The following is a 23854-nucleotide window of genomic DNA, read 5'->3' as shown; positions in this document are numbered from 1 at the left end:
CCTACAGCGCCCCGTAGAGCTCCGTCGGCGGGCTCCACGTAGGCCGCGCAGGCGCCGTGAGCGCCCCGTTCACCTGCTGCCGTTGTCGCCGCCGCCGCCGCTGGGGCTGCATGGGGGTCCGAGGCCAGCCGGAGGCACCCGGGAGAAAGAGACGCGGCGGCGGCGACGCCGACACCCGCAGGACGAGTGTTCAAGGCCGTCCGCGAGCGCAAGGAGGAGGCGGCGAGACCCGGTCCCCGCGGTCTCTCGTGTAGACTCCCCAGATACCCGCCCCTTAGGTCTCATTCACACTCAGGACCCCGCGCTGCGCCATGTTCAAGAAACTAAAGCAAAAGATCAGCGAGGAGCAGCAGCAGCTCCAGCAAGTGCTGGCCCCTGCTCAGGTACTGTGGCTTGTGCTCTTTTCCCCCGGTTCCCGTCACCCCTTGACCCCAAAGGGAAGTTCTTCCGTGACCCTTAACCTCTGAACTTGAGGAAACCCCAAGTGTGGGACCGGGAGTGAGTTCTTGGAGGTCCAGGCCCTTGGGACTCCTGTCCCGGGTTACCCGACCCCCGGGTGTGAGTGGAGGGCGGTGGCCGGAGCCACCGTGACCTCTGACCTCTGTTAGAGTTTCCCCCTGAAGCCCGACCCCGACCTGGAGACGAGTGTGAGGGCTTCAGATTTCGTCTGACTCCTAACACGGGTCGGAGATTTTCCCCACCCACCCGAGACCCGACCCCGGGCGAGGGCGGGGTGGGAAAACCCGGTACCTGGCAGTGCCTGACCTTTGAGCTCTCCTCTCCCATCCCCGCCCCGAGCTTGAGTACGGAAGGGGTAGGGGAACCCTCGGGACTCGGGACTCTCGACAGCCCGGGGGTGGGGGCCGCGCGGGTCGAGGCTTCGGGGGCCAGGCTGCTCGCCCGAGCGTCGGGACCCGCCGAGAAGGTGGCGGCGTGGCCGGTGTCCAGCGCCCGAGGTGTCACGAGTTAGTCACTTCGCCTAACTTGGCCGACCCGGGGCGGGTGGAGGGGCTGCCGCTGCGCAGCCCGGCGGCCTGGAGCGCCGTCCACAGCCCGGCTCCCGCGGCTTCCTCCAGACTCAGGGACCGGCCGCCCGGCGCACGGTGGTTACGTTTGTTTTTCACGAATGCTGTTGCTTCGGGAAATGACAGTTTCCCGGGAAAAGGGGGCGTGTTAGTAGTTTTAATTTAAAGAAGCAGTCTCCTCCTAAGCACGCCATGATGATGTATTTTGGCCCTAGCCTGGTCTCATCCGAGAGGGGCTTCTGCTACATTTCTTCCCAGCCTTTCTCTGTCTCCAGAGATTGAGCAAACTCTCTCTCGTCTTTCCTTGCATCACAATAAAGGCTAAATTTCGACTAATCCGTTTTGACTAATTGTTTCTAATAATTTTAACACCTATCTTTTTTGTTTAAACTGACATTGCACTGAGTTTATTCTGAAATTGAAAACGTTCTCTTAAAATTTAAAGCTCTAGTAGAGTAAAAGTGCTTGAGAAAAACATCGAAACATGACACTGAAGACTTGTTTGTTATCTCAAGTGAAGTGTAAATAGTGATCAAAATTTAAGTAGTAAAGATTTTCATACTGTCTGCTGCAGTCTTTAACCTTACAAAACATTCTTATCTACGAAACAAAGAAAAAACTTAAAAGTGTGGTAGCATTGAGGAGGAATATGAGGAAATGGGCTTGCTAGTGAATATAAGGCACTTATATTTGAAATTGTGTAAAATATCATTGATCCAGGATTTCACTTCCAGAAATTAATTTTAAGACAATAATTTAGTAAGTATTCAAGACTTGGCTACATGAATTTTCATTCCAATGTTGTTAAAATGGTAAAAACTAGCAAAAAATGTTTAACAATAGGGAATTGTTTAAATAAATTGTACCAGGTTGTGGTTTATTAAACAGTCTTAAAACATTTATGGGTATGTCCTAGGCATTTTGTTAAGTGCTTTACATGGGCAATTTTATTTAATTCTTACGTAAATCCAGAAAGTAGATGCTACTATTATTCTTTTATAGTTGCAGAAGTGATGCTTACAGAAGTTAAGTAACTTGGCTTATGATACATAGCTAGTGTTAGGGCCCACAGACAATTATTATTAACATGGAAAGATATTTGTGTTAAAAGACATGTTAAAAGCATCATGTAAAGTGTAATCCTAGTTTTGTGGGAAAAATACAAATATTTATGTATACATTGAAAGTGGTTTAGGAAATATGTATTCTAATGTGCTAGTGAGATGTTACGAGTATTCTTTTTTGTCTATAATGTTTTTTATCATGAATATGAATTGCTTTTGTGCAGTGAGAGAGGTTGTTTTTGGTAATAATAAGAAAGCTAGTTAGGAATGAGAAGTTCTGGAAAATTGTTTTCAGAAAGTTAAGGATTTCTGGGAAGTGGTTGTGGCTCAACTGATGGAGCATCTGCCTACCATATGGAGGGTCCAGGTTTTGATATCCAGGGCCTCTTGCCTACGTAGTGAGCTGGCCCACACGCAGTGGTGCTGTGTGTAAGGAGTGCTGCTGTGTGTAAGGAGTGCTGTGCCACGCAGGGGTGTCTCCCCACGTAGGGATGCCCCAAGCACAAGGAGTGCGCCCGTAAGGAGAGCCGCCCCATGCAAAAAAAGCAAAGCGCACTAAGGAGTGGTGCTGCACACGTGGAGAGCTGATGCAGCAAGATGACGCAACAGCCACAAAAAAGTGACACAGTTTTCCCGTGCTGCATGACAAGAATGCAGTCGGACACAGAAGAACACATAGCAAATGGACACAGAGAGCAGACGGTGGGGGCGGGGGGAATAAAATAAATTCTTAAAAAAATTTCAGGATTCCTTTCAAGCATGAATTAAAAAACAAAACAACTATTTTTGATAACAGTCTTTTTTCATTTGATTGCATGATCCTTGTTTTCCTAAGCAAAGGATCTTGAATTTATTTTATATTACCTATTCTTGATGATTATCATCATTTTTGATGATAATTTGTTCTGGGTTGAAGGCCCTATGCCCTCGAGATTTAATGGGATGTGAACGGCAATTTTACCATCAAGAGTTCTTGGTCTGCTTTTTGTATTTTGTAATCTCCCTTGCTGTCTGCTATACACCTTTCTTCTCACAGCTGTTGTAGGCTTAGAAACAAGATACAGAAACTTAATTTTTTACACATAAATTTTTGTATAAAATATGGGCACATACCTGAGGGATTTTTTAGTGTCTTTTTTTTTTTCAGTATAGTAACACAAATTAGTCGTCATTTTGAGTCTGGAAGGCCATTCGTGCCTTTCTTAGCTTGTTTTCCATTGATGAGATTTCCTGTTAAATGTGTTTTAATTCTGGGATAAAGGAATCATTTGTATCATAATTGCTAAATTCTCCAGCAGTAATAATAATGATATTGTATACAGTTCCTTAAGATTTTGACCGCACTTAACAAAAACAAGACAGCCTTTTAATTGTTGCCAGTAATTTCTGTTTGGTTAATACTAAGATTCTTTGAATCCTTCCTTGGTGGATATTATTTTAAGTAAATTAATCATTAGTTCAACTAATTAAGACTAGTTTAAAAAAGTTTCAAATCAGCATTCACTTAATATTGATTTTTAACATTAAATATCTATATTAGATTTTTTAATTCCTTATAGAACTTTTCCAATAAAAGAAACATTAAATAATAATATAGACTGTAATTTTGCAGGGTACGCATTGTCACATGAATAAAAATTTTTTAAAACATATTTAGTCTTTTTCAAATACTACTAAAACTTAAAAAAATTATAAAAGTAATATTTTCTGTTCATATGGAGGTAAAAATTCAAATAATATGGTATAGTGAAATGTGAAAAATAATCTTTTGATAATTTCTCCTGATTCCCACTCCTTAGAGGTAAACTATTTTAACCATTTCTGGTTTTTGTTTTCTAGTGGTTGCTTTTATAACTCTAAATTATAAATATTATAGCTCTGCTTCAATTTATCATCTTCAGCATTTTCCACTAGCTTGATAATTCATTCTAAGCCTTCTAATTTAAAAACTTTTATTTGTCTTTTTTTGGGTTACCTTTACAAGTTTAATATAAGGTTAATTTTTAATTCTTGATTCATCATCTTTAGGCAGTATTTCTTGATTTGGCATTTTTAAAATGAAGAAAATAATGGCCTGTAAGTCTCTGTTCTTCCATTTCCCACCTAAGTAAGTTATATAAATTCTTTTATATTGTCACTGTTTATATTACTTAGTCTTTTCTTTGACTAGGAAATGCCTTCTACATTTTGTTTATAGGTTGAATATGAAAATCAAAAGCCAGTAAGCAATAGTTACAGTATTAGCCTTTATGGATATTATTCTCTCTGAAGTAGGCAGTATAGAGTTATAGAGAAAGAAATATAATCCTGTGTTTACCATACTATGGCATTTGAAGGGGACTGCTAAGTGTCAAGGTCATTTTGCCTATTCTTACAACATTTGTCCATAATTATTTCACATTTTAGTTTTTCATATTTTAATTATGATGTTCTTGAAATCTTTTTTGCTTTTCCTGGAATTTCTTATTACATTTCTTTTTTCTTGTTAACAGAAGAAATGTATACCTTCTGTACTGTATCACTGAAACCTTCCAGTTACTTAATCCTACTCTTCAAGTATTCAATACTTTTAATATGACTGACATCTTTTCTTTTGGACCTCCTGTCCAATTTTCATTCTGGGAGATCTCTACATTGCATTCCTTGGTTAATTTAATAATTCCATGTTGATCTGCTGTTCTATATCTTGAATACCTTTTTTCAGAAAAAATTTTTTAGAATCTTTGAATATCTGAAGATGTCCTCATTTCACTGAAATCTTTATTTGGCTGGGATTAAAATTTTAGGTTGAAAATAATTTTCCTTCAGGCTTTTGAAGGTATTTTTCCATTATCTTCTAGCATCATAGATTGTAGATGAGAAATCTAATTCCATATCTGTTCTTTTCCTTGTTTGTACTTAACACAAATTTTTTTACTCATTTTTCCCGATTTTCTGAAATTTCTAGTTGTTTTTGTTATCATATTTTTAAACCCCTCCCCCTTATTTATTTATTTATTTAAATGTTGCATTAAAAAAATGTGAGGTCCCCATATAGCCTCCATCCCCCTCACCCCAGTACTCCCACATCAACAACCTCTTTCATCATCGTGGCACATTCACTGCATCCCCCTTTTTAAAATCTTGCTAATCTTTCTGGATTAATCCTTTATGTATGTTTCTTAACTTTTCATTTATGTATTTTATCTTTTTTTTTTCCTGTTCTGTTGCTTGAGGGATTTATTCAATGTTTAATTTCATCTTCTGTTGAATTTATTCTTTTTTTTTTAAAGGTTTATTTATTTATTTAATCCCCCCCCTTGTCTGTTCTCTGTGTCTATTTGCTGCGTCTTGTTTCTTTTGTCCGCTTCTGTTGTCCTCAGCGGCACAGGAAGTGTGGGCGGCGCCATTCCTGGGCAGGCTGCACTTTCTTTCCGTTGGGCGACTCTCCTTACGGGGTGCACTCCTTGCGCGTGGGGCTCCCCTACACAGGAGACACCCCTGCGTGGCAGGGCACTCCTTGCATGTATCAGCGCTGTGCATGGGCCAGCTCCACATGGGTCAAGGAGGCCTGGGGTTTGAACTGCGGACCTCCCATGTGGTAGATGGACGCCCTAACCACTGGGCCAAGTCCATTTTCCTGAATTTATTCTAATAATCATGTTTTTAATTTCCAGAAATAATAATGCTAGCCAACATTTCTTGGGTGATTTTTTTTTTTTTATGCCAGGTACTTTTCTCAGTGCATTGCATGTATTATCTAACGTGATACATGCAACCAAACTTTGTACAATACAAACAAGTCATGGACTTTTGATATCCCCATTTGCAGATAAGAAACTGAGGCTGAGAGAGGTTAGTAACTTGTCTGTGATACACAACTCATTTATGATAAAGTTGTGATATGAATTCAGTCAATCTGACTCAAAAGTGTATGCTCTTAACCTTCATTCTATGCTTGACACTTAGTTTTCAGTAGCAAAGTGTTGTTTGATGGAAGCCAGAGCTTCCATTTATCTGATTATTCTGGGGTCATTTGTTATAAGCTTATTCATCTTGGTTAACTTGTTTTACTTTTTTGTAGTTCATTTATTTTAAAAATTTTTACATTTTATTTATTTATTTATCCCCCCCACCCGTTGTTGTTTTTGTGTTCACTGCCTGCTCTCTGTGTTCATTGGTCTTCCTTTGTTGCATCACCTTGCTGCGCCAGCTCTCTGCAGCGTGGGCCATCAGCTCTCTGTGGTGCAGGCCAGTTGCTTTCACCAGGAGGCCCAGGGCCTCCCATGTGGTAGATGGGAACCCAATTGCTTGATCCACATCCATTTCCCTTGTAGCTTATTTTTAAAAGAGGAATGTCTTGTGTTTGTTGCTGGAACTGGAGGTTGATTTATTTAGATAGCTCACATGGGTTTTCCCTGCTCTTACCTGCTACTTCCCTGTGTAGGAGGGCTAACTAGAATTTGTGCATATGTGGTGGGCAGGTAGGGATGGGGGAACAGGCAGGTAGGAATCCCTCCTCTGCCAAAGCAAAGAGTGCTTCACTTTAAAAGATGACCATAAAATTTGTCACTCAAAACATTCTTGAGAGAGAAAGTGGATGTTACTGATAATCTTAGAACATGAACCTGCATGAACTGGGACAGGAACTGCTTTTGACAAACTGGAATTTATTGTCACCCTACTCTTCTGTGGCTCTCTACTCTTCATGGGGCCCTAACTCCTCCAGGGCAGGTTGTTCAATATATTTGGCAGTTATTTTTGTCGTCTTAGTAGGATGTGTTTTTGGGTTGGAGGAGGCACATAAAGCCTCAATTAACCCCCCTGAGAAAAATAATGATAGCAATAATCTCTCATCTTAGTACTCTAAACTAGTGATTTGTTGTTGCTGGAAAAAGTGGCTACTGTCTATGCTGCAGCCTTCTGTGAATGTTTGGGAGTTGTGTCTCCCTTTGCCCTGAATTTTTCACCAATTTGAATCCTTTTGTCTTTGATTTCTTTAAAAATTTATTTTCTTTTTTTTACTGATGTTCTTCTGTTCTAGAGTTTTCATTAACTTATTCCATTTTCTACTTTTATAGTATCGTTTATTGGGTTTTTGAGAGAGAAGGGTGTAAATAGTAGTGTGCAGTCTACATTCCTGAATCTTATCATCATTCTGTGATTAAATGTAATTACATCTTCTTAAATGTTTGATTTTTAATGATGATTTCTCAACAGATGCATATTTCTTACATTAGTAGAAGTATTATCTTGTTTTTCTATCTTATTTACTTTGGAGAAACATTTGTTTAGGATTTTTTTTTTTTTTTAAAGATTTATTTAATTTCCCCCCCTCCCCTGGTTGTCTGTTCTTGGTGTCTATTTGCTGCGTCTTGTTTCTTTGTCTGCTTCTGTTGTCGTCAGCGGCACAGGAAATGTGGGCGGCGCCATTCCTGGGCAGGCTGCTTCTTTCTTTTCACACTGGGCAGCTTTCCTCACGGGCGCACTCCTTGCGCGTGGGGCTCCCCCACGCGGGGGACACCCTTGCGTGGCACGGCACTCCTTGCGCGCATCAGCACTGCGCATGGCCAGTTCCACACGGGTCAAGGAGGCCCCGGGTTTGAACCGCGGACTTCCCATATGGTAGACGGACGCCCTACCCACTGGGCCAAAGTCCGTTTCCCACATTTGTTTAGGTTAGCATGTACCAGTGTGACTGGTCTGGAAATAAGCTATAAACACTAGTCCGTGCCTGAAGTGTTGAGAATATCCACTCACTTACTTTATTCATTGTCAACCATTGAATAACATTTAGTATGAAAAATAGACACTCTTTTAGTGTATGTATCGTGTTTTTTTATTTTATTGGAAATGTTGTACTGTACATATTAGATGCTCAAGATTTTTAATGAAAATTTTAAATTAGAGCTTTTATTTTTATACAAGTAGTACATTACATGGTTTCAGAAAGTCAAGTATCACTAAAAGGCTGTAATGAAAAAACAAGAAAACAAAATCATTTCCTCAACCCTCCAGACTTACCCTTTGTATTAACTCTTAAGTTAAATATCCCTAGATATTTAACTCCATATTTCTAAATAATAAACTTTTGTCGTTCTTTCATTTTAAACAGTATCTACTGATTTTTTTGCCATGGGAGATGATTTTTAAAGCACTGATGGTTTGTTTTACAAATATTTATTTTGTATTTTTATCTTTTTGTTCTACTTATGATAGAGTGTTTTCAATTTATCTAGGCCTTAGATTGAACTTTTTTAAATTAGAGAAATTGTGGATTACAGAACCGTCATGCATAAAATACAGAATTCCCATATACCACCCTGTTTTTAACACCTTCCATTGGTATGGTACATTTGTTGCTATTGATAAAAACACATTTTTATAATTGTGCTATTAACCATTATCCATGGCTTAAATTAGCGTTCACTTGTTTATGTAGTGCAGTTCTATGGATTAAAAATAAATTTTTAAATCTATTACCATATATACAACTTAACATTTTCTCTTTATTTTTCAAATGTATATTTCAGTGCTGTTAATTACATTCATAATGTTGTGTTATCATTCTCACCATCCATTACCCAAATATTTCCATTGTTACAAATAGGAACTCTGTACATTTTAAGCTTAACTTTCTTTTTTTTTTTTAAATTTTTTTAATTCACTTATAGCAATTTGTACATTAGAGCAAAATTTGCATTATTCAAGAATAAGTTACTTGTACAGTACATAAACAATACATAAAAATTTGCCAATACCTTCTGCCTATAACAAGATGAATCCACTTTCTGTGTGACACTGTCATTACAATGTTTAAGCTTAACTTTCCATTCCATAACTCTACCCTGTCTCCTGATAACCTATATTCTAGATTTTGACTCCATGAGTTTGCTTATTTTAATTGTGTCAGAACAAAGAAATCATACAATGTTTGTCCTTTTGTGTCTGGCTTATTTTATTCAACATGATGTCTTCAAGGTTCATCCATGTTGTTGCATGTATCGGAACTTCATTCTTTTTTATGGCTGAATAATATTCTGTTGTATGTATATACCGCATTTTGTTTATCCATTCATCGGTTGATGGACACTTGGATTGCTTCCATCATTTGGCAGTTGTGAACAGTGCTGCTGTGAACCTCGATGTGCAAATATCTGTTTGAGTCCCTCCCTTCAGTTCTTTTGGGATGTATTCGTAGAAGTGAGAACGCTGGGCCACATGTATGGTGACGCTGTACTTCACTTTCTGAGAAACTGCAAAATTGTTTTCCACAGCAGCTGCGCTACTTTACATTGCCACCAGCAACAAATGAATGTTCCTATTTCTTTACAGTCTCTCCAACACTTGTGATTTTCCATTTTTTTAATAGTAGCTATTCTAGTGGATGAAATGGTCATTGTCATTGTAGGTTTTGTTTTTTGTTTTTTTGTTTTTTTCATTTTTCATTGTGGATTTGATTTGCATTTCTCTAATAAATAATGACGTTTTTGGCCATTTGTGTATGTTCTTTTGAGAAAGGTCTATTCACGTCTTTTGCCCATTCTTTAATTTTATTGTTGTCTTTTTGTTGTCAATTTGTAAGATTTCTTGATATATTCTTTATATCGAAGTCTTATTGTATGTGGTTTACTATATATATTTTCTCCCAGTGTGTAGTTTCTCTTTGTTTTAAAGATGTATTTTTTATTTATTTCTCTCCCCTTCCCCACCCTCTCCCCCCAGAAGTTGTCTGGTCTCTGTGTCCATTCGTTATGTGTTCTTCTGTGTCCGCTTATATTCTTGTCAGCGGCACTGGGAATCTGTGTCTCTTTTTTGTTGTATCATCTTGCTGTGCCAGCTCTCCCTGCACCACTCCTGGGCAGGCTGTACTTTTTCCGTGCTGGGGGCTCTCCTTACAGGGCGCAGTCCTTGCGCGTGGGGCTCCCCTACATGGGGACACCCCTGGGTGGCATGGCACTCCTTGCATACATCAGCACTGCGTGTGGGCCAGCTCATCACATGGGTCAGGGGCCCTGGGTTTGAACCCTGGACCTCATATGTGGTAGGTGGACGCTCTATCCGTTGAGCCAACTCTGCTTCCCTAGTTTCTCTTTTTACTTCCATGATCAAGTCCTTTTTTTTTTAAAGTTTTATTTTTTTATTTCTCCCCAACCACTCATTGTTTGTACTTGCTATATCTTGTTTGTTGTGTTCTCGTCTGTTCTTCTTAGGAGGCACTGGAAACCGAATCTGGAATCTCCCACGTGGGAGGGAGGCACCTAATCACTTGAGCCAACTCTGCTCCCTCCTTTGTTGTGCCTCTCATATTTCCTCCCTGTGTCTCTTGTATTATCTTGTTGTGTCAGCTCATTGCACCAGCCCATCGTGTCAGCTTGTCCTTCTTGTCTTCTTTAGGAGGCACTGGGAGCTGAACCCGGGACCTCCTATATGTTAGGTGGGAGCTCATTCGCTTGAACCACATTCACTTCCCTGATTAAGTCCTTTGATGCCCCAAAGTTTTTAAGCTTGATGAGCTCCCATTTATCTATTTTATCTTTTGTTGCTTGTGCATTGCATGTGAAGTCTAAGAAACCATTGCCTAACACAAGGTCCTGAAGATATTTCCCTGTTTTTTTGTATTTAGGTCTTTGATCTATTTTGAATTAATTTTGTGTAAGGCTAGTCCATTTCTGCAAAGAAGGTTGTTGAAATTTTGATTGGGAATGCATTGAAATTTATAAATTGCTTTGGGTAGGATTGACAGCAAAACAATATTTAGTCTTCCAGTCTGTGAACTCAGAATGTCCTTCCATTTATTTAGGTCTTCTTTCACTTCTTTTAGCAATGTTCTTTGTAGTTTTCTGTGTACAAGTCTTTTACATTCTTGGTTAGCTTATTCCTAGACCTATGATTCTTTTAGTTGCTATTGTAAGTGGAATTTTTTTTCCTTGATTTCTTCTTCCAGTTGTTCATTCCTTGTGTAGAGACAGTGATTTTTGGGTGTTGTCTTGTTCCCTGCCACTTTGCTAAATTCATTTATTAGCTCTTGGAGCTTTGTTTTGGATTTTCAGGGATTTCTTTATATAGGATCATGTCATCTGCAAATAGGGATAGTTTTACTTTTTCCTTTCCAATTTGGATACCTGTGATTTCCTTTTCTTGACTAATTGTTCTGGCAAGAACTTCTAGTACAATGTTGAATAACAGTGGTGACATTGGGCATCCTTTGTTTTGTTCCTGATTGGAGGGAAAACTTTCAATCTTTAACTATCAAGCTGGATATTATCTGTGGGTATTTCTTGTTTGCCCTCTGTCATATTGAAGAAATGTCCTATTCCCAGTGTTCTAAGTGTTTTTATCAAGACGAACTATTCTGTATTTTGTTAAATGCCTCTTCCTCTTCAATGGAGATGATTATGTGTTTTTCTCCCCTTCATTCTGTTAATGTGGTCAATTAAAACATTAATTGTTTTTTTTATGTTGAACCACCCTCGCATACCTGATATAAATCCCACCTAATCATGGTGTAATTCTTTTAATATGCTGCTGGATTGTTTGCTAGTATTTTGTTGAGGAATTCTGTATCTGAATTTTTTAGAAATATTGTCTGTAGTTTTCTTTTCTTGTATCTTTATCTGGTTTTGATAGGAGGGTGATGTTGGCCTGGTAGAATGAATTAGGGAGTGTTCACTTCTCTTCATTTTTTTGGGGAAGAGTTTGAATTGAATTGGAGTTAAGTTTTTTTGGAATGTTTGGTAAAATTCACCTGTGAAGCATTTGGTTCTAGGCTTTTTTTTTTGTTTGGAAGTTATTTTATTAAGATTCAATCCTTTACCAGTAATGGGTTTGTTGAGATCTTCTATTTATTCTTGAGTCAGTGTAGGTAGTATGTATATTTCTAATAATTTGTCCATTTTCTCTAGGCTATCTGATTTCTTGGCATACAGCTATTCATACTATCCTTTTATAGTCCTTTTTATTTCAGCAGGATTGGTAGTAATTGTCTGTTTTCATTTCTGACTTTCACTATTTGTATTCTCTCATTTTTCTGTTTCAGTCTTGCTAAAGTTTTGTCAGTATTACTGATCTTTTTGCAGAACTGACTTTTGGTTATATTGATTGTCTCTATTGTGCTTTGTTCTCATTTATGGCCACTCTAATCTTTATTATGTCCTTTCTTCTGCTTGTTTTGAATTTAGTTTGCTCTTTTTCTCATTCTTTCAGTTTTGAGTTTAGGTCTGTGATTTGAAGTCTTTCTTTTTAATGTAAGCATTTAGATCTATAAATTTGCTTCTCAGTATTGCCATTGCTGCATCCCATAAGTCTTGGTATGTTGCATTTGAAAGTGTGTATTAAAGTTTCCTACTGTTAATGTAGAACCATCAGTTTCTCCCTTCAGATCTGCAGTATTTGCTTCATATATTTTGGGGCTCTGCTGTTTGGTGCATATATATTGATAATATTTATAAATGTTATGTCTTCTCGTTGAATTGAACCCTTTTTTCCGTATATAATGACTATTTGTCCTTTGTAACTGTTTTGACTTAAAATCTGTTTTATCTGATATTACTATCTACCCCAGCTTTATTTTTTGGTTACTATTGGCATGAATGTTTTTTTTTTTTTCCCATTCTTTTACTTTGGGCCTACTTGTGTCTTTGATTTTAAGATGAATATCTTGTAGATAACATATAATGGTGTCATGCTTTTCTTATTCTCCCAACCCCCCTACCTTTGACTGGAGAGTTTAATTCGTTTACATTTAAAGCCACTGCTGATTATGGAAGACTTTCTTGTGCCACCTTGCTATTTAATCTTTGTATTAAGTCTTACCACTTTTTTGTCCAATTCTTCTTTTAATGCCTACTTTTATATTAATTTGATTTTTTGTTTGTACCATATAGAGTACCTTTTTTTTTTTTAATCTGGATATATATTTCACACATTTTTCTTATGTTTACCATGGGGTTAAAATTTAATACCCTAACTATATAAGTCATTTGTCATTTGATATACCAACTTGATTTCAGTAGCATACACATACACTTTTCCTATTCCCTGTCCCCCCACCTTTTTTTGTTATTGTTACCACTTATATCTTTGTATATTGTATGTCTGAAAAGATTTATCATTACTTTTTACCATTTGTTCTTTAGTACCCATAGGAAGTTAGAATTGGAGTTACATACCAAATAATACAATACAATAATACTCATTTAAATTTATGCAAATGTTTATCTTTATCAGAAGTCTTTCTTTATGCTGCTTTGAACCACTTTCTAGTGTCTTTCCCTTCAGCCTGAAAACACCCTTTAGCATTGCTTGTAGGGCAGGTCTGTTGGTGATGAACTCCCTCAGAACTGTTGTTTATCTGGGAATATCTTATTCTCACTCTCACTTTTGAAAGAACATCTTGCTGGATATAAAATTCTTGGTTGGCAGTTTTCTTTTGGCACTTTAAGTATTTCAACACCCGTCTTCTTGCCTCCATGGATTTGTTACCGGATTTTGTCTAGGTTTTTGACTATGCCGCAAAAATGAATTTCAAGAGCACATAGGGTGAGTTAGACCAGTAATTTATTAAGGTAGAGAGGGATGAGAAATGGGAGAAAATAACAGATCATGGGTCCTAGATAGAGAGGAGAGGACTGAAAAGTGATTAAGTGGGCTGATTTACAGACTACAATTCCCCATTACAGATTGTAAATGCCCAGGTTTTACTTGCGTGGCCATCAGGACAGGAGAAACGGTGAGGGCAGGGTGCAGAAGGCAGGAACAGGCACATGGACTGGCACTGGGATAGGCATTGGGACATGGCGAAGGCAAGAGCAGGGGTCCAAAGGCAAGGGAGGTTCAGGCCTTGTGCCTGCGTTTTGAACTGTTAACTATTCCACCCCTTTGCTAATGGCATAGGGGTCCCAGCTGTTTGCTCTTTTGATTGATTACCACACCCATCAACAACCCCCCTCCCCCCCCCCACACACGAGGGTCCAATGATAAAGTCCTTGGGGAATATCCGGGGCTTCTCCTGGCTTCCTGAGGAAGTCTTGTTCTGAGTGGCAGAATCTTGGGAGGGTCTTCCAGCAGCCATCTTGGGGTTATTGGTGTCCATGTGGGCTTCTTGCCAGGTTCCAGATCCATCTGTTGATTCCCTATCTTACTAGCTGGCTTCAGTTTCTTTTGAGAAATTGACACTTAGTCTAATTGGGACTCCCTTCTACAACAGGTTGCTTTTCTCATGTAGGTTTCAGAACACTCTGCTTGTCCTTTGCATTTGATAGTGTTTTTAATATATGATGGGGTGTATTTTTCTGTGTGTTTATCCTGTTTGTTGTTCTCTGGGCTTCTGGGATGTACATATTTATTAAGTTTGCTAAGTTTGGGATTATTGTTATTATTTCACTGAATGTACCCTTTGCCCTTTTCTCTCTCTCTTCTCCCATTATGTGTATGCTGGTATGTTTGATAGTGTCCCAGAGGTGTCTTTGGCTATTTTTGCTTTGTATAATTCTTTATTCTTTCTGTTCCACTTCCTGAATCATTTCACTTGTCTTGTCATTGATTTTGTTCATTCCTTCTTCTGCTTGCTTCATTCTGCTTTTGAAACTCTCCTGGAGATTATTGTTTTAGTTATTGTAGTTTTCAACTCCTGCTCTTCTGTTTGGTTCCTTTTTAAAATTTCTGTCTCTTTACTGAGATTCTCATATTGCTCATTCATTGTTTTCCTAGTATCCTTTAGTTCTTTCTCTGTATTTTCCTTCATTTCCTAGAGCATTTTTAAGTCATTTTTAGAAAGTTTTTTGGTCCACATTCTGGTCTTTGTTGGTATTTTCTGCATTTTTATCCTCTTCCTTTGTATGGGACGTAATTTCCTGTTTCTTTGTCTTGTAGTCTTTTTTTTTTTTTTTTTTTTTACACATTGTACATTTTAATATTTTAAAATATCACCTCTGGAATATATTCCTTGAGATGTGTGTTTCTTGATTTTGTAACTAGCTGGTGATAAGACAGATTTTCTTGAGCTTTAGCCCTCTGATCAGAAAGATCCACCCAAAGTTCTCCCTGTCTTTTTAGGGCTTAGGTCTTGCCCCCCAGGCTTGTTAGCCATTTTGTAATTCCTGTTTACAAGAGTTGAAATGCCCTTTCTATTTCCCTGGAAACAGACCTCTCTCCCCCAAGTGTATAAAGTAGGTAAGCCTTTGCTCCAGGCTGTCCTCTTTTTATACTCTTTTCCTTGTTTCAAGCTACTCTCTCCTGGAAGTCAAATTCTGGGAGGAGTCGCACCCCTGGAGGACTTTCCCAAGCCAGCCTTTCTCAGCCGAAACAGGGCCAGGGAGCCAGGAAGGGGGAACAGATCAGCTCCCAACTGCCCTGGGGAAGGGAGCGGGAAGGGCTCCAGGAGCTTCTTCCATGGCTCCCCGAAGCTGAACTTTCCTGACCTGCCCAGCACATCAACTCTCTGTCCCCCAAAGCCCCAAGGAAGCAAGTGTTTTTAAGTCTCCTCTGCTACTACATTTGTCTGTGGTGGGTTGGAACAGTGGCTGCCCAGAGATAGGACTTGAGCGATCCAAAGTCGTTACTCACAAGCCATTATCAATGATTGGTTGTGCCCACCTCAGTCATGGGAAGAAGAGTCCTGCCACAAGGGTGGAGGATAAGCACTAAAATCACTGTGCTGAGAGAGCAGTTTACTGGTCTTTACCCTGATTTATCAACCTCTTCCTCCTGTTCTTCTCTGATGCTGTATAGTATTCTGCTGGGCTCCGGAGTTTCAAAATAGTTGTTTCAGACAGGTCCTGCCTGTTTAATAACTGTTGTGATGGAAGCACTGAGTTCTGGAGCTTCCTACTTTGCCATCTTCCCACAATCCTCTTGAATGAATTTTTGAGTTTTGCTATCATATCATTTTTCCATTTCCATGGGCTATTTCTTACTGTTTCCATTTTCAAAACATTGCTCTTATTTTATAGATATATCTTTTATCTCTCTGAGGATAATAGAGACTTTTTCTTCTCTTGGTAAGTTTTCTTTTAATGTTTATTAACTTCTCTTTAGTTTGTTTTTTTGCTTGTTTTTGATCTCTCTTTTACATTGGAAACTTTCTTCAGTGCTTTTATTCGTATGTAAGGACGAGGCACTAAAAATTTGATGCTATTTGGGAATAATGTGTGAGAGAGGCAGAGATTGGGGCTTTTGGGTGATGTGCTTGTTGTAAACTGACTTGTAATTGGAAGAAATGATCAGATGTAGGTAACTGGAGGTCTTAATTTTAAGAGGTTATTCAGTTTCTCCAGAGAAGCATTCTTTTTTTGTGTGTTTGTGAAGGGTTATGTGCTTAGCTGTGAACTTTCTGGAAGCAGAGCTGAGGAAGTGGGTTGGAAGTTCTTATCATCACTATGCAGAGTACCTCTTAATCCCTCCAAGTCTAGCCACACACTTTACCCTTCACCCTAACCCACTGTACCTTGTGTCTCCCACTCCGGAACCTCGTTTCTCCAGAAAATAGAATTCTGGTTCTTCAGAGTCTGTGTCAGGTAAAGGAGGGTACCTGGGGATCTTCAAAGCAGTCTTCCTGTTCTTGGTCCTGCTTCTTCACCTCTTCTATTATACTTATTGCTTTAAGTCCTATATCTTTCTTGGGTTCTGGGGGTGAAAATAGGTTTGCTTCTCATTGGTATCCCCTTTTCCATGTTCCTGGGGTTGCAACGTCCTGAGCTGTGTCAAATCTTTTATTCTTTCATTCACATTCAATCTTCCAAAAATTGTTGAAAATTTCTTAAATCTTTAGTAGGGAAAAAAATTGGTATTTATGGTCTGTCTGCCGTTTTTAACTGGAAGTTTTCTGTAGTTATTTTTGGGTGAGTAAATTTCACTATATTGAAGTGCTATTTTTGAGAAGCAAACACTTATCAACAATAATATTTCATTTCTGACATTACTGTCTTCCATGTCAGCATGAGGAAGGTAGTTTATTAAGGACAAGTTGAAAAACTCTAATAAATTTTGGTAACTAAAATACAAAGATTTATGTGAAGAATTAATTCCAGGTTACTTTTAGAGCTGAGATGTCAAATAGATATGGTAGTGACTGTCAGCGGAGATGCAATAAAGATTCTCTTATATTTTTATATCCCTACTATGACTGATTATCTGTGAGTGTGGGAGGGGGAAAGAGTGAAATGAAATCAGGATTTTGTTATGCTTGTGTAAGAGTAACACCTCATCTATTTGGGGCAAAAGTGGAGAACTGGGAAATATGGCAAAAGTTATCTTACCAGTCAAATTGTTAATGTCACTAACTTCACGTTCCACAGCTAATGGAAGCTATTCATAAGAAAAATTTTTAACAATCCCTCATTTAGAGGCTCCTCATGCTTATTTTGTATACAATTTCAATAAATGTGGTTATGTAGTTTCTGAACTAGTAGCAGGTTGGAATTATGACGAGTTGCCACAGGTAGCATATGACTAGACTGATAGCTGGCCTAGGAAGTGTTAAATTCTCTTCTGTCTCTTATCGTAGAAAATTGGTATTAGTTAATCAATTTCAGAAAGTTATACTCTCAGAATGGCTAAATCTCATTGATGTCTGAAAAGGTTTGGGTATTTACAGGGTCCTAACAACTCAGCTATCTTGAATGATGCTTTCCATGAAACACATGGGTGGTCCCGGGTTTGGTTCCTGGCACCTCCTAAAAAAATTAAAGCGAGCAAACAAACAAAACTAAGGGGAGTCAGTGTGGCTTGGCGGTTGAGTGCTGGCCTCCCACATGTGATGTCCTGGGTTCAGTCCCCAGTCCTGGTACCTCAAAAATCAAAACAAAACAAAACACTTTTATTCAAATAGTTTGAGTTTAAAATACAACTTCCTAATAATATTGTATTAGTCTGCCAAAGGGGTGCTGATGCAAACTATCAGGAATCTGTTGGCTTTTATCAAGGGTATTTATTTGGGGGTAAAATCTTACAGTCCCAAGGTCATGGAAAGACCAACTCAAGGCACCATAGGAGGTACACTCTCACCAAAGTCAGCTTCTACGTGTTGAAGCAAGGTGATGTGCAATCTCTGCCTGGCCTCTCCTTCCTGGGCTTCCCCTCATAAGGCTCCGTGGGTGTCAGCTGTGAGCTGTCAGGCAAATGGCTCACCTCTCCCCTGGGACCCAGGATCAAGCATGACAAAACTCGCTCCCTCCTTGCCTTTCTTCTTGAGTGCATGTCTGTTTAAATCAGCTCACCAAGGGGGCAGGGACTCAACCTGAGTCACACCTTACTGACGTGGGCAAATCAAAGCCCTAATCTTAAAATCAAAGACATCTTAGCTGAATCTAATGAAATCAAGGGTATCATGCCCAGAGGAATAGTTTATAAATATAATCTTTTTTGGAATTCATAAATCTCAAACTGCCACAAATATGAATACCCAAAATTTGTGTTTTAGTTATCTTTAGATTTTTTTTTAAATTTATTTTTTATTTATTTCTCTCCCCGCCCCCCAACCCGGTTGTCTGTTCTTTGTGTGTATTTTTTTTTATCTCAGATTGTTATTCAATCTAGGATTTATGCTTTTTAATGCTTATTTTTTAGTATAATTAAAATAAAGTACCTATATTTGATATACTTTAGATTTCAGAGTTAATACCTGTGTTCCTCAACACTGTTCTTTGTTCTTACAAAGACAGCATGACTACAGGTATGGTAAATCAGTGTGAATCTGCAAGTTGTGCCTCATCGGTGGGTTGTAAAGTCAGTTTAGTGCAGGGGTCTTTGAAATTCAAAAAAACATTCTTGTGGGGATGTGATGGTGCAGGTGTGATATACTTACTAAATAATACACAGTATAGTGTGGACTTAGTAAGGGGTCCTTGGTTTTCATCTGACTGGCAAAGGGGTCCATGGGAACCAAAAATGTTAAGAAGTTCTGGTTTAGTGGGTTGGATCAGCATTTTTAAAAAATAAAGAATAAATTAGGTCATAGTAACCTTTTTCTTAGGTCATAAAGGTTAAGGTTTTGTAAATCTTTTTGTATTAGGAATATCTGTGTGCTAACCCAGTTCTTGCAGTTTGTAACACAGGCAAGCTGCATTAAGTGTTCTGTGCTTCTTATTTTCCCATTAGGAAATTGGAAGTCATGATACCTATCCTGGTTAATTTACAGATTGTTGTGAGGATCAAGAGAGATAAAGTATTTGAAAGCATTCTGTAACTGTAGAGCATGCACTTAATTAACAATGCCTGCTGAGTGCCAGGTGCTATGCTGGGTGTTACCTTTGCTCTGAAGAGTAGATGTAATCCCTGCACCATGGGGGAGGAGACAAGTACTCCCAGTGTGGTGGTGTGTGCACAGAGTGTTGCGGCTGCACATAGAAAGGCATTTTTGGGGACGGTAAGGGGGAGACCTGAGTGGAGTCTTGAAGGATACTAAAAATCCATCATACAGGGACAGATATTCAAAGCAGCTTCTTATTCCCAGAGGTGACACTAATATTATTATTATTATTATTTAAGATTTATTTATTCCCCCCCTTCCCCTCCTCCCACCCTGCTGTTTTTGCTGTGTTGTCTTCTCTTCTCATTTTCTCTCCTCTAGGATTCATTGGGATTTGATCCTGGAGACCTCTGATGTGGAGAGAGGTTCCCTGTCAGTTGTGCCACCTCAATTTCTGGTCTCTGTTGCGCTTCACCTTGACCCTCCCCTTGCCTCTCTTTTGATGCATTATCATTTTGCTGCATGACTCACTTGCACAGGCACTGGCTCACCATATGGGCACTCGTGCAGGCACTGGCTTGCTGTGCAGACAGGCTTTCTCTTCTTCTTTTTCACCAGGAGGCCCCAGGGATTGAACCCAGGTTCTCCCATATGGTAGGCGGAAAGGCCTATCACTTGCCCCGCATCTGCTTCCCTGTATTAGTTTTTCTAATGTTGTTGTTGTTTTTTAAAGATTTATTTATTTATTTATTTATTTCTCTCCCCTTCTCCCCCCACCCCGGTTGTCTGTTCTCTGTGTCTATTTGCTGTGTCTTCTTTGTCCGCTTCTGTTGTTGTCAGCGGTGAGGGAATCTGTGTTTCTTTTTGTTGCATCATCTTGTTGTGTCAGCTCTCCTTGTGTGCAGCACCATTCCTGGGCAGGCTGCACTTTCTTTCGCGCTGGGCGGCTCTCCTTATGGGGCACACTCCTTGCGGGTGGGGCTCCCCTACGTGGGGGACAACCCTGCGTGGCACGGCACTCCTTGCACGCATCAGCACTGCGCTTGGGCCAGCTGCACACGGGTCCAGGAGGCCCGGGGTTTGAACTGCGGACCTCCCATGTGGTAGACGGATGCCCTAACCACTGGGCCAAGTCCGCCGCCTTCTAATGTTGTTTAACAAATTACCGCAACCTTTTATGATTTAAAACAACATCTATTTAATATCTCCCAGTTGGGTAGGTCAGATGCCTGGTACCACATGACTGGGTTCTCTGCTCAGGAACTCGGAGGGCTTAAAATCAAGGTGTTGTCTGGGCCCGTTCTCATCTGTTGGTCAGAGTCCTCTTCCAAGATCACCTATTTGTGGTGCAGTTGAGCTCCTTGTGGTTGTAGGACAGAGGTCCACGTTTCTTGCTGGGCTTACACTGGGGACTTCTCTCAGCTTCTAGGCTTTCTTCAGTTCCTTGCCATGGGGTTCCCACAGACATTTTGCTTTCTTCCAGCCAGTAGGCCTACATCTCTGCCTTCTGCCACTGCTCTCTAGACCCCAGAATTAACCAGATAATCTCCTTTTGATAAACTCAAAATCAACTGATCAGTAACATTAAAACACATACATAATCCCTTTTCGCCTTTTGTCAAGTAATGTAACATAGTCATGGAAGTGAGTCACAGGATTATTGGGAGCATTTTAGAATTACCGTAGGTGGTTTTTTTTCCCCCCATATTGAAATTAAGGCCTATGGCTAGTTAATCAGTTGATAGGCAATAAAATTTTAATTGTGAGCCTGGATATAGATAGCCATCAAATTTCCTGACAAATAACTTAGAAATCTGCCATCAGATTGGCTATGAGAATTAATGAGCCCAAATTTGTTTTGGAGCAAGCTAAATCCTTTTATATTCTTGAATAAGGGTAGCCCATTAAATATCCAGGCACCTGGTGTAAAGGCTCTGGTACAGTTTGTTCTTTATGCAGTATTTTGTACTTTACAATCACATCTGTTCTTTCATGTGATCTTAACTTGCAGCTCCAGGGGAAGGCAAAGAGCTTAGGTCAGGATTTAGCAGGTGATATTACCTTTCTAAGGAAAGTGTGTTCCCAGGACTTACTCCTCAATTTTTTCAACCTCAGAATTTGATTTTGCTAGTGTATGTAGAGCTGATGAAACTCTTAGTGACTGATTAGACTCACATGAGGCTGTATATACCATATATACCCCCAAAATTTGTGGTGTAGATATACTTTCCCAGTGATTGGAAAGTGACTGTCTAGGGTAGCCCTTTCCTGACATCTGGGCATTGGAGAGCTGAATTAATAAGCAAAAGATTTCTTGGAGATGATAGAATGACGGTAGAGAGTTGTTGGTCACGGGACATTTCCTCTAGTCCAGAACTTTTCTAACTCCCCCTCCTCCCCAGCCTGCCACCTTCTTAGTGGCTGCCTTTTGGAGCTGCTCTCCCTCCTGGTGGCAGCCTTTGAAGCACCTGCAGAGTACCTAGGGACTAGCTGGCATGGTTTGAAAATTAACATCTTGGATCTTGGAAAGGTTTATTAAGTTTCTCTCAACTTCATTGAAAGCTATTTATGAAGTACTCTGAACATTTTTAATTTAGTCTCAGTTCAGGATAAATACTGTCTAATGCCATTCCTTTCCCTTCCCATTTTCTAAACAAAATACAGATTTTTTTTTTTTTAAGAGGGATCAGGGATTAAACCTGGGACCTCATACATCTGAAACAGAGGGTCAGCCACTGAGCTACACCCGTTACCAATATTGACTTTCATACATACATTTTCTAGACATTTAAACCATTGATAAGGCTCCAGCTTTATTTCACAATCACTTTTTGTTTAAATTTTAAGCTTTTAATCTTTCTACTTTGTCTTGGGTGGGGGAGGGATGTCTTATATCTTAAGTTGACTTTTTCTTTTTTTAAAGATTTTATTTATTTCTCTCCACTTCTCTCTGGTTGTCTGCTCTTTGTGTCCTTTCACTGTGTGTTCTTCTGCCTCTGCTTGCATTATCTGGCGGCACTGGGATACTGTGTCTCTTCTTTGTTGCATTATCTTGCTGTGTCAGCTCTCCGTGTGTGCGGCACCACTCCTGGGCAGGCTGCGCTTTTTTTCACGCATGGCTGCTCTCCTTGTGGGTGCACTCCTTGTGCATGGGGCACCCCTACGTGGGGGCGCCCCTGCGTGGCACGGCACTCATTGTGCGTGACAGCACTGCGCGTGGGCCAGCTTTACCACATGGATCAGGGAGGCCCTGGGGATTGAACCCTGGACCCTCCATATGGTAGATGGACGCTCTGTCAGTTGAGCCACGTCCGCTTCCCCTAAGGTGACTTTTTCATAAAGCCAATTTCGTTCATTATGTCTTGATTTTTTGGTCTTTTTTTTTTTTTGAGTACTGGGGCCTGGAGATTGAACCTGAGACCACGTATGTGGGGAGCTGGTGCTAAACCACTGAGCCACACCTGCTTCCCTAGGTTGGCGTTTTTGTTTGTTTTTGTTTGTCATTTATTTTTGTTGTTTTTCAGGAAGTACCTAGAACTGAACCCAGGACCTCCCATATCAGGGCTCAACCACTTAAGCCACATGTGCTCCCTCTGGGTGCATCTTTTAGAAGGAGGGTGTGTGTGTCAGAATTCTTAGTTGTAAGCGACGGAACTCTGTCTAACTAGTGAAGCTGAAAAGGAATTTATTTCAGAATGCTAGGTAGCTTGTAGAATTTCCAAGAGGGCCGGAATGTCTGGAATCATTGCACCATCCACCCACACTGTGGGGACTGCTCTAATAACAGTGCTGCATTGGGAGCAGATGTAGCTCAGTGGTTGAGTGCCTGCTTCCTGTGTATGAGGTCCCGGGTACAATCCCCAGTACTTCTAAAAAATTAATAATAAATAAATAAAGGCTGCGGTAACAAAAAAAAGAGAAAAGAATGTTCCAGCTGCCTCAGCTCGGCACCAGCAGTGCAGCTTCTGCACAGCACAACATGATGGCTGAAGCTCTGTCTCCACGCTCACGCTCAATAGTTAATGAACTTCAATTTTGTGTTCCTGTTTTCTCACATTGCTCAGTTATGACTCAGAGTCTCATGTGGGTGGGTCTGATTGGTGGAGCTCAGGTCACCTGCCCTAGAAGGTTGGGTTAGTTTTCAGAGTTCTAACTTAGGGATTTATAAAAGCTGTTTATTAAAAGAGGTTATTAAATTTTGTGATATTTTGTAGATGTCCTCTCTTTCCTCCCAGTTAAACCATTCCTTTCGGTTTTTGCTTTTATCCTCAAAATCTCTTTGCCATTCAGAGATTATAGAAATAGACTCTTTTATTTTAGGATTTCATTTTTTAAAAACATTTAAATCTTTAGTATAGCTTAAGTGCTAAGAATGGATTTGATTGGTGTTTCTCTCCTAACACCATTTATTGAACATCTGTCCTGAATTAAAATGTTATGTTTTTCATAAACTAAATATGTATGTGTATATGTGTGTCTATATTCATACACACACATAGATAAACTGGCCTTTCTCTTATTGATGTACTTTTCTTCTCTTGCACCAATTTCTTATTTTTTTTTCCCCGGAGTTGGCTCCCTTGTCTGTTGCTGTTTTT

The 23854-nt window shown here is 39.6% G+C and overlaps 1 protein-coding gene across 9 annotated transcripts in view; it reads left to right on the top strand.

Annotated features, from left to right (window-relative positions):
* The first annotated feature begins 45 nt into the window (after window positions 1-45).
* GOLGA4 (golgin A4) overlaps window positions 46-23854 on the top strand; it is a 148231-nt gene continuing 124422 nt past the window's right edge. For 3 of the 9 annotated variants that reach the window (XM_071212816.1, XM_012530074.4, XM_071212814.1), the window contains exon 1: window positions 46-383. In XM_071212816.1, coding sequence (XP_071068917.1) covers window positions 312-383 — 72 coding nt within the window. In that variant the 5' untranslated portion in view covers window positions 46-311. The remainder of the gene's footprint in view (window positions 384-23854) is intronic. The other 6 variants (XM_004471160.5, XM_004471159.5, XM_004471161.5 and 3 more) reach the window with 4 other exon arrangements.

This window comes from Dasypus novemcinctus, chromosome 31 (assembly GCF_030445035.2).
Source record: "Dasypus novemcinctus isolate mDasNov1 chromosome 31, mDasNov1.1.hap2, whole genome shotgun sequence".
NCBI classification, from domain to species: Eukaryota; Metazoa; Chordata; class Mammalia; order Cingulata; family Dasypodidae; genus Dasypus; species Dasypus novemcinctus.
This window is presented reverse-complemented; position numbering and strand designations above follow the sequence as displayed.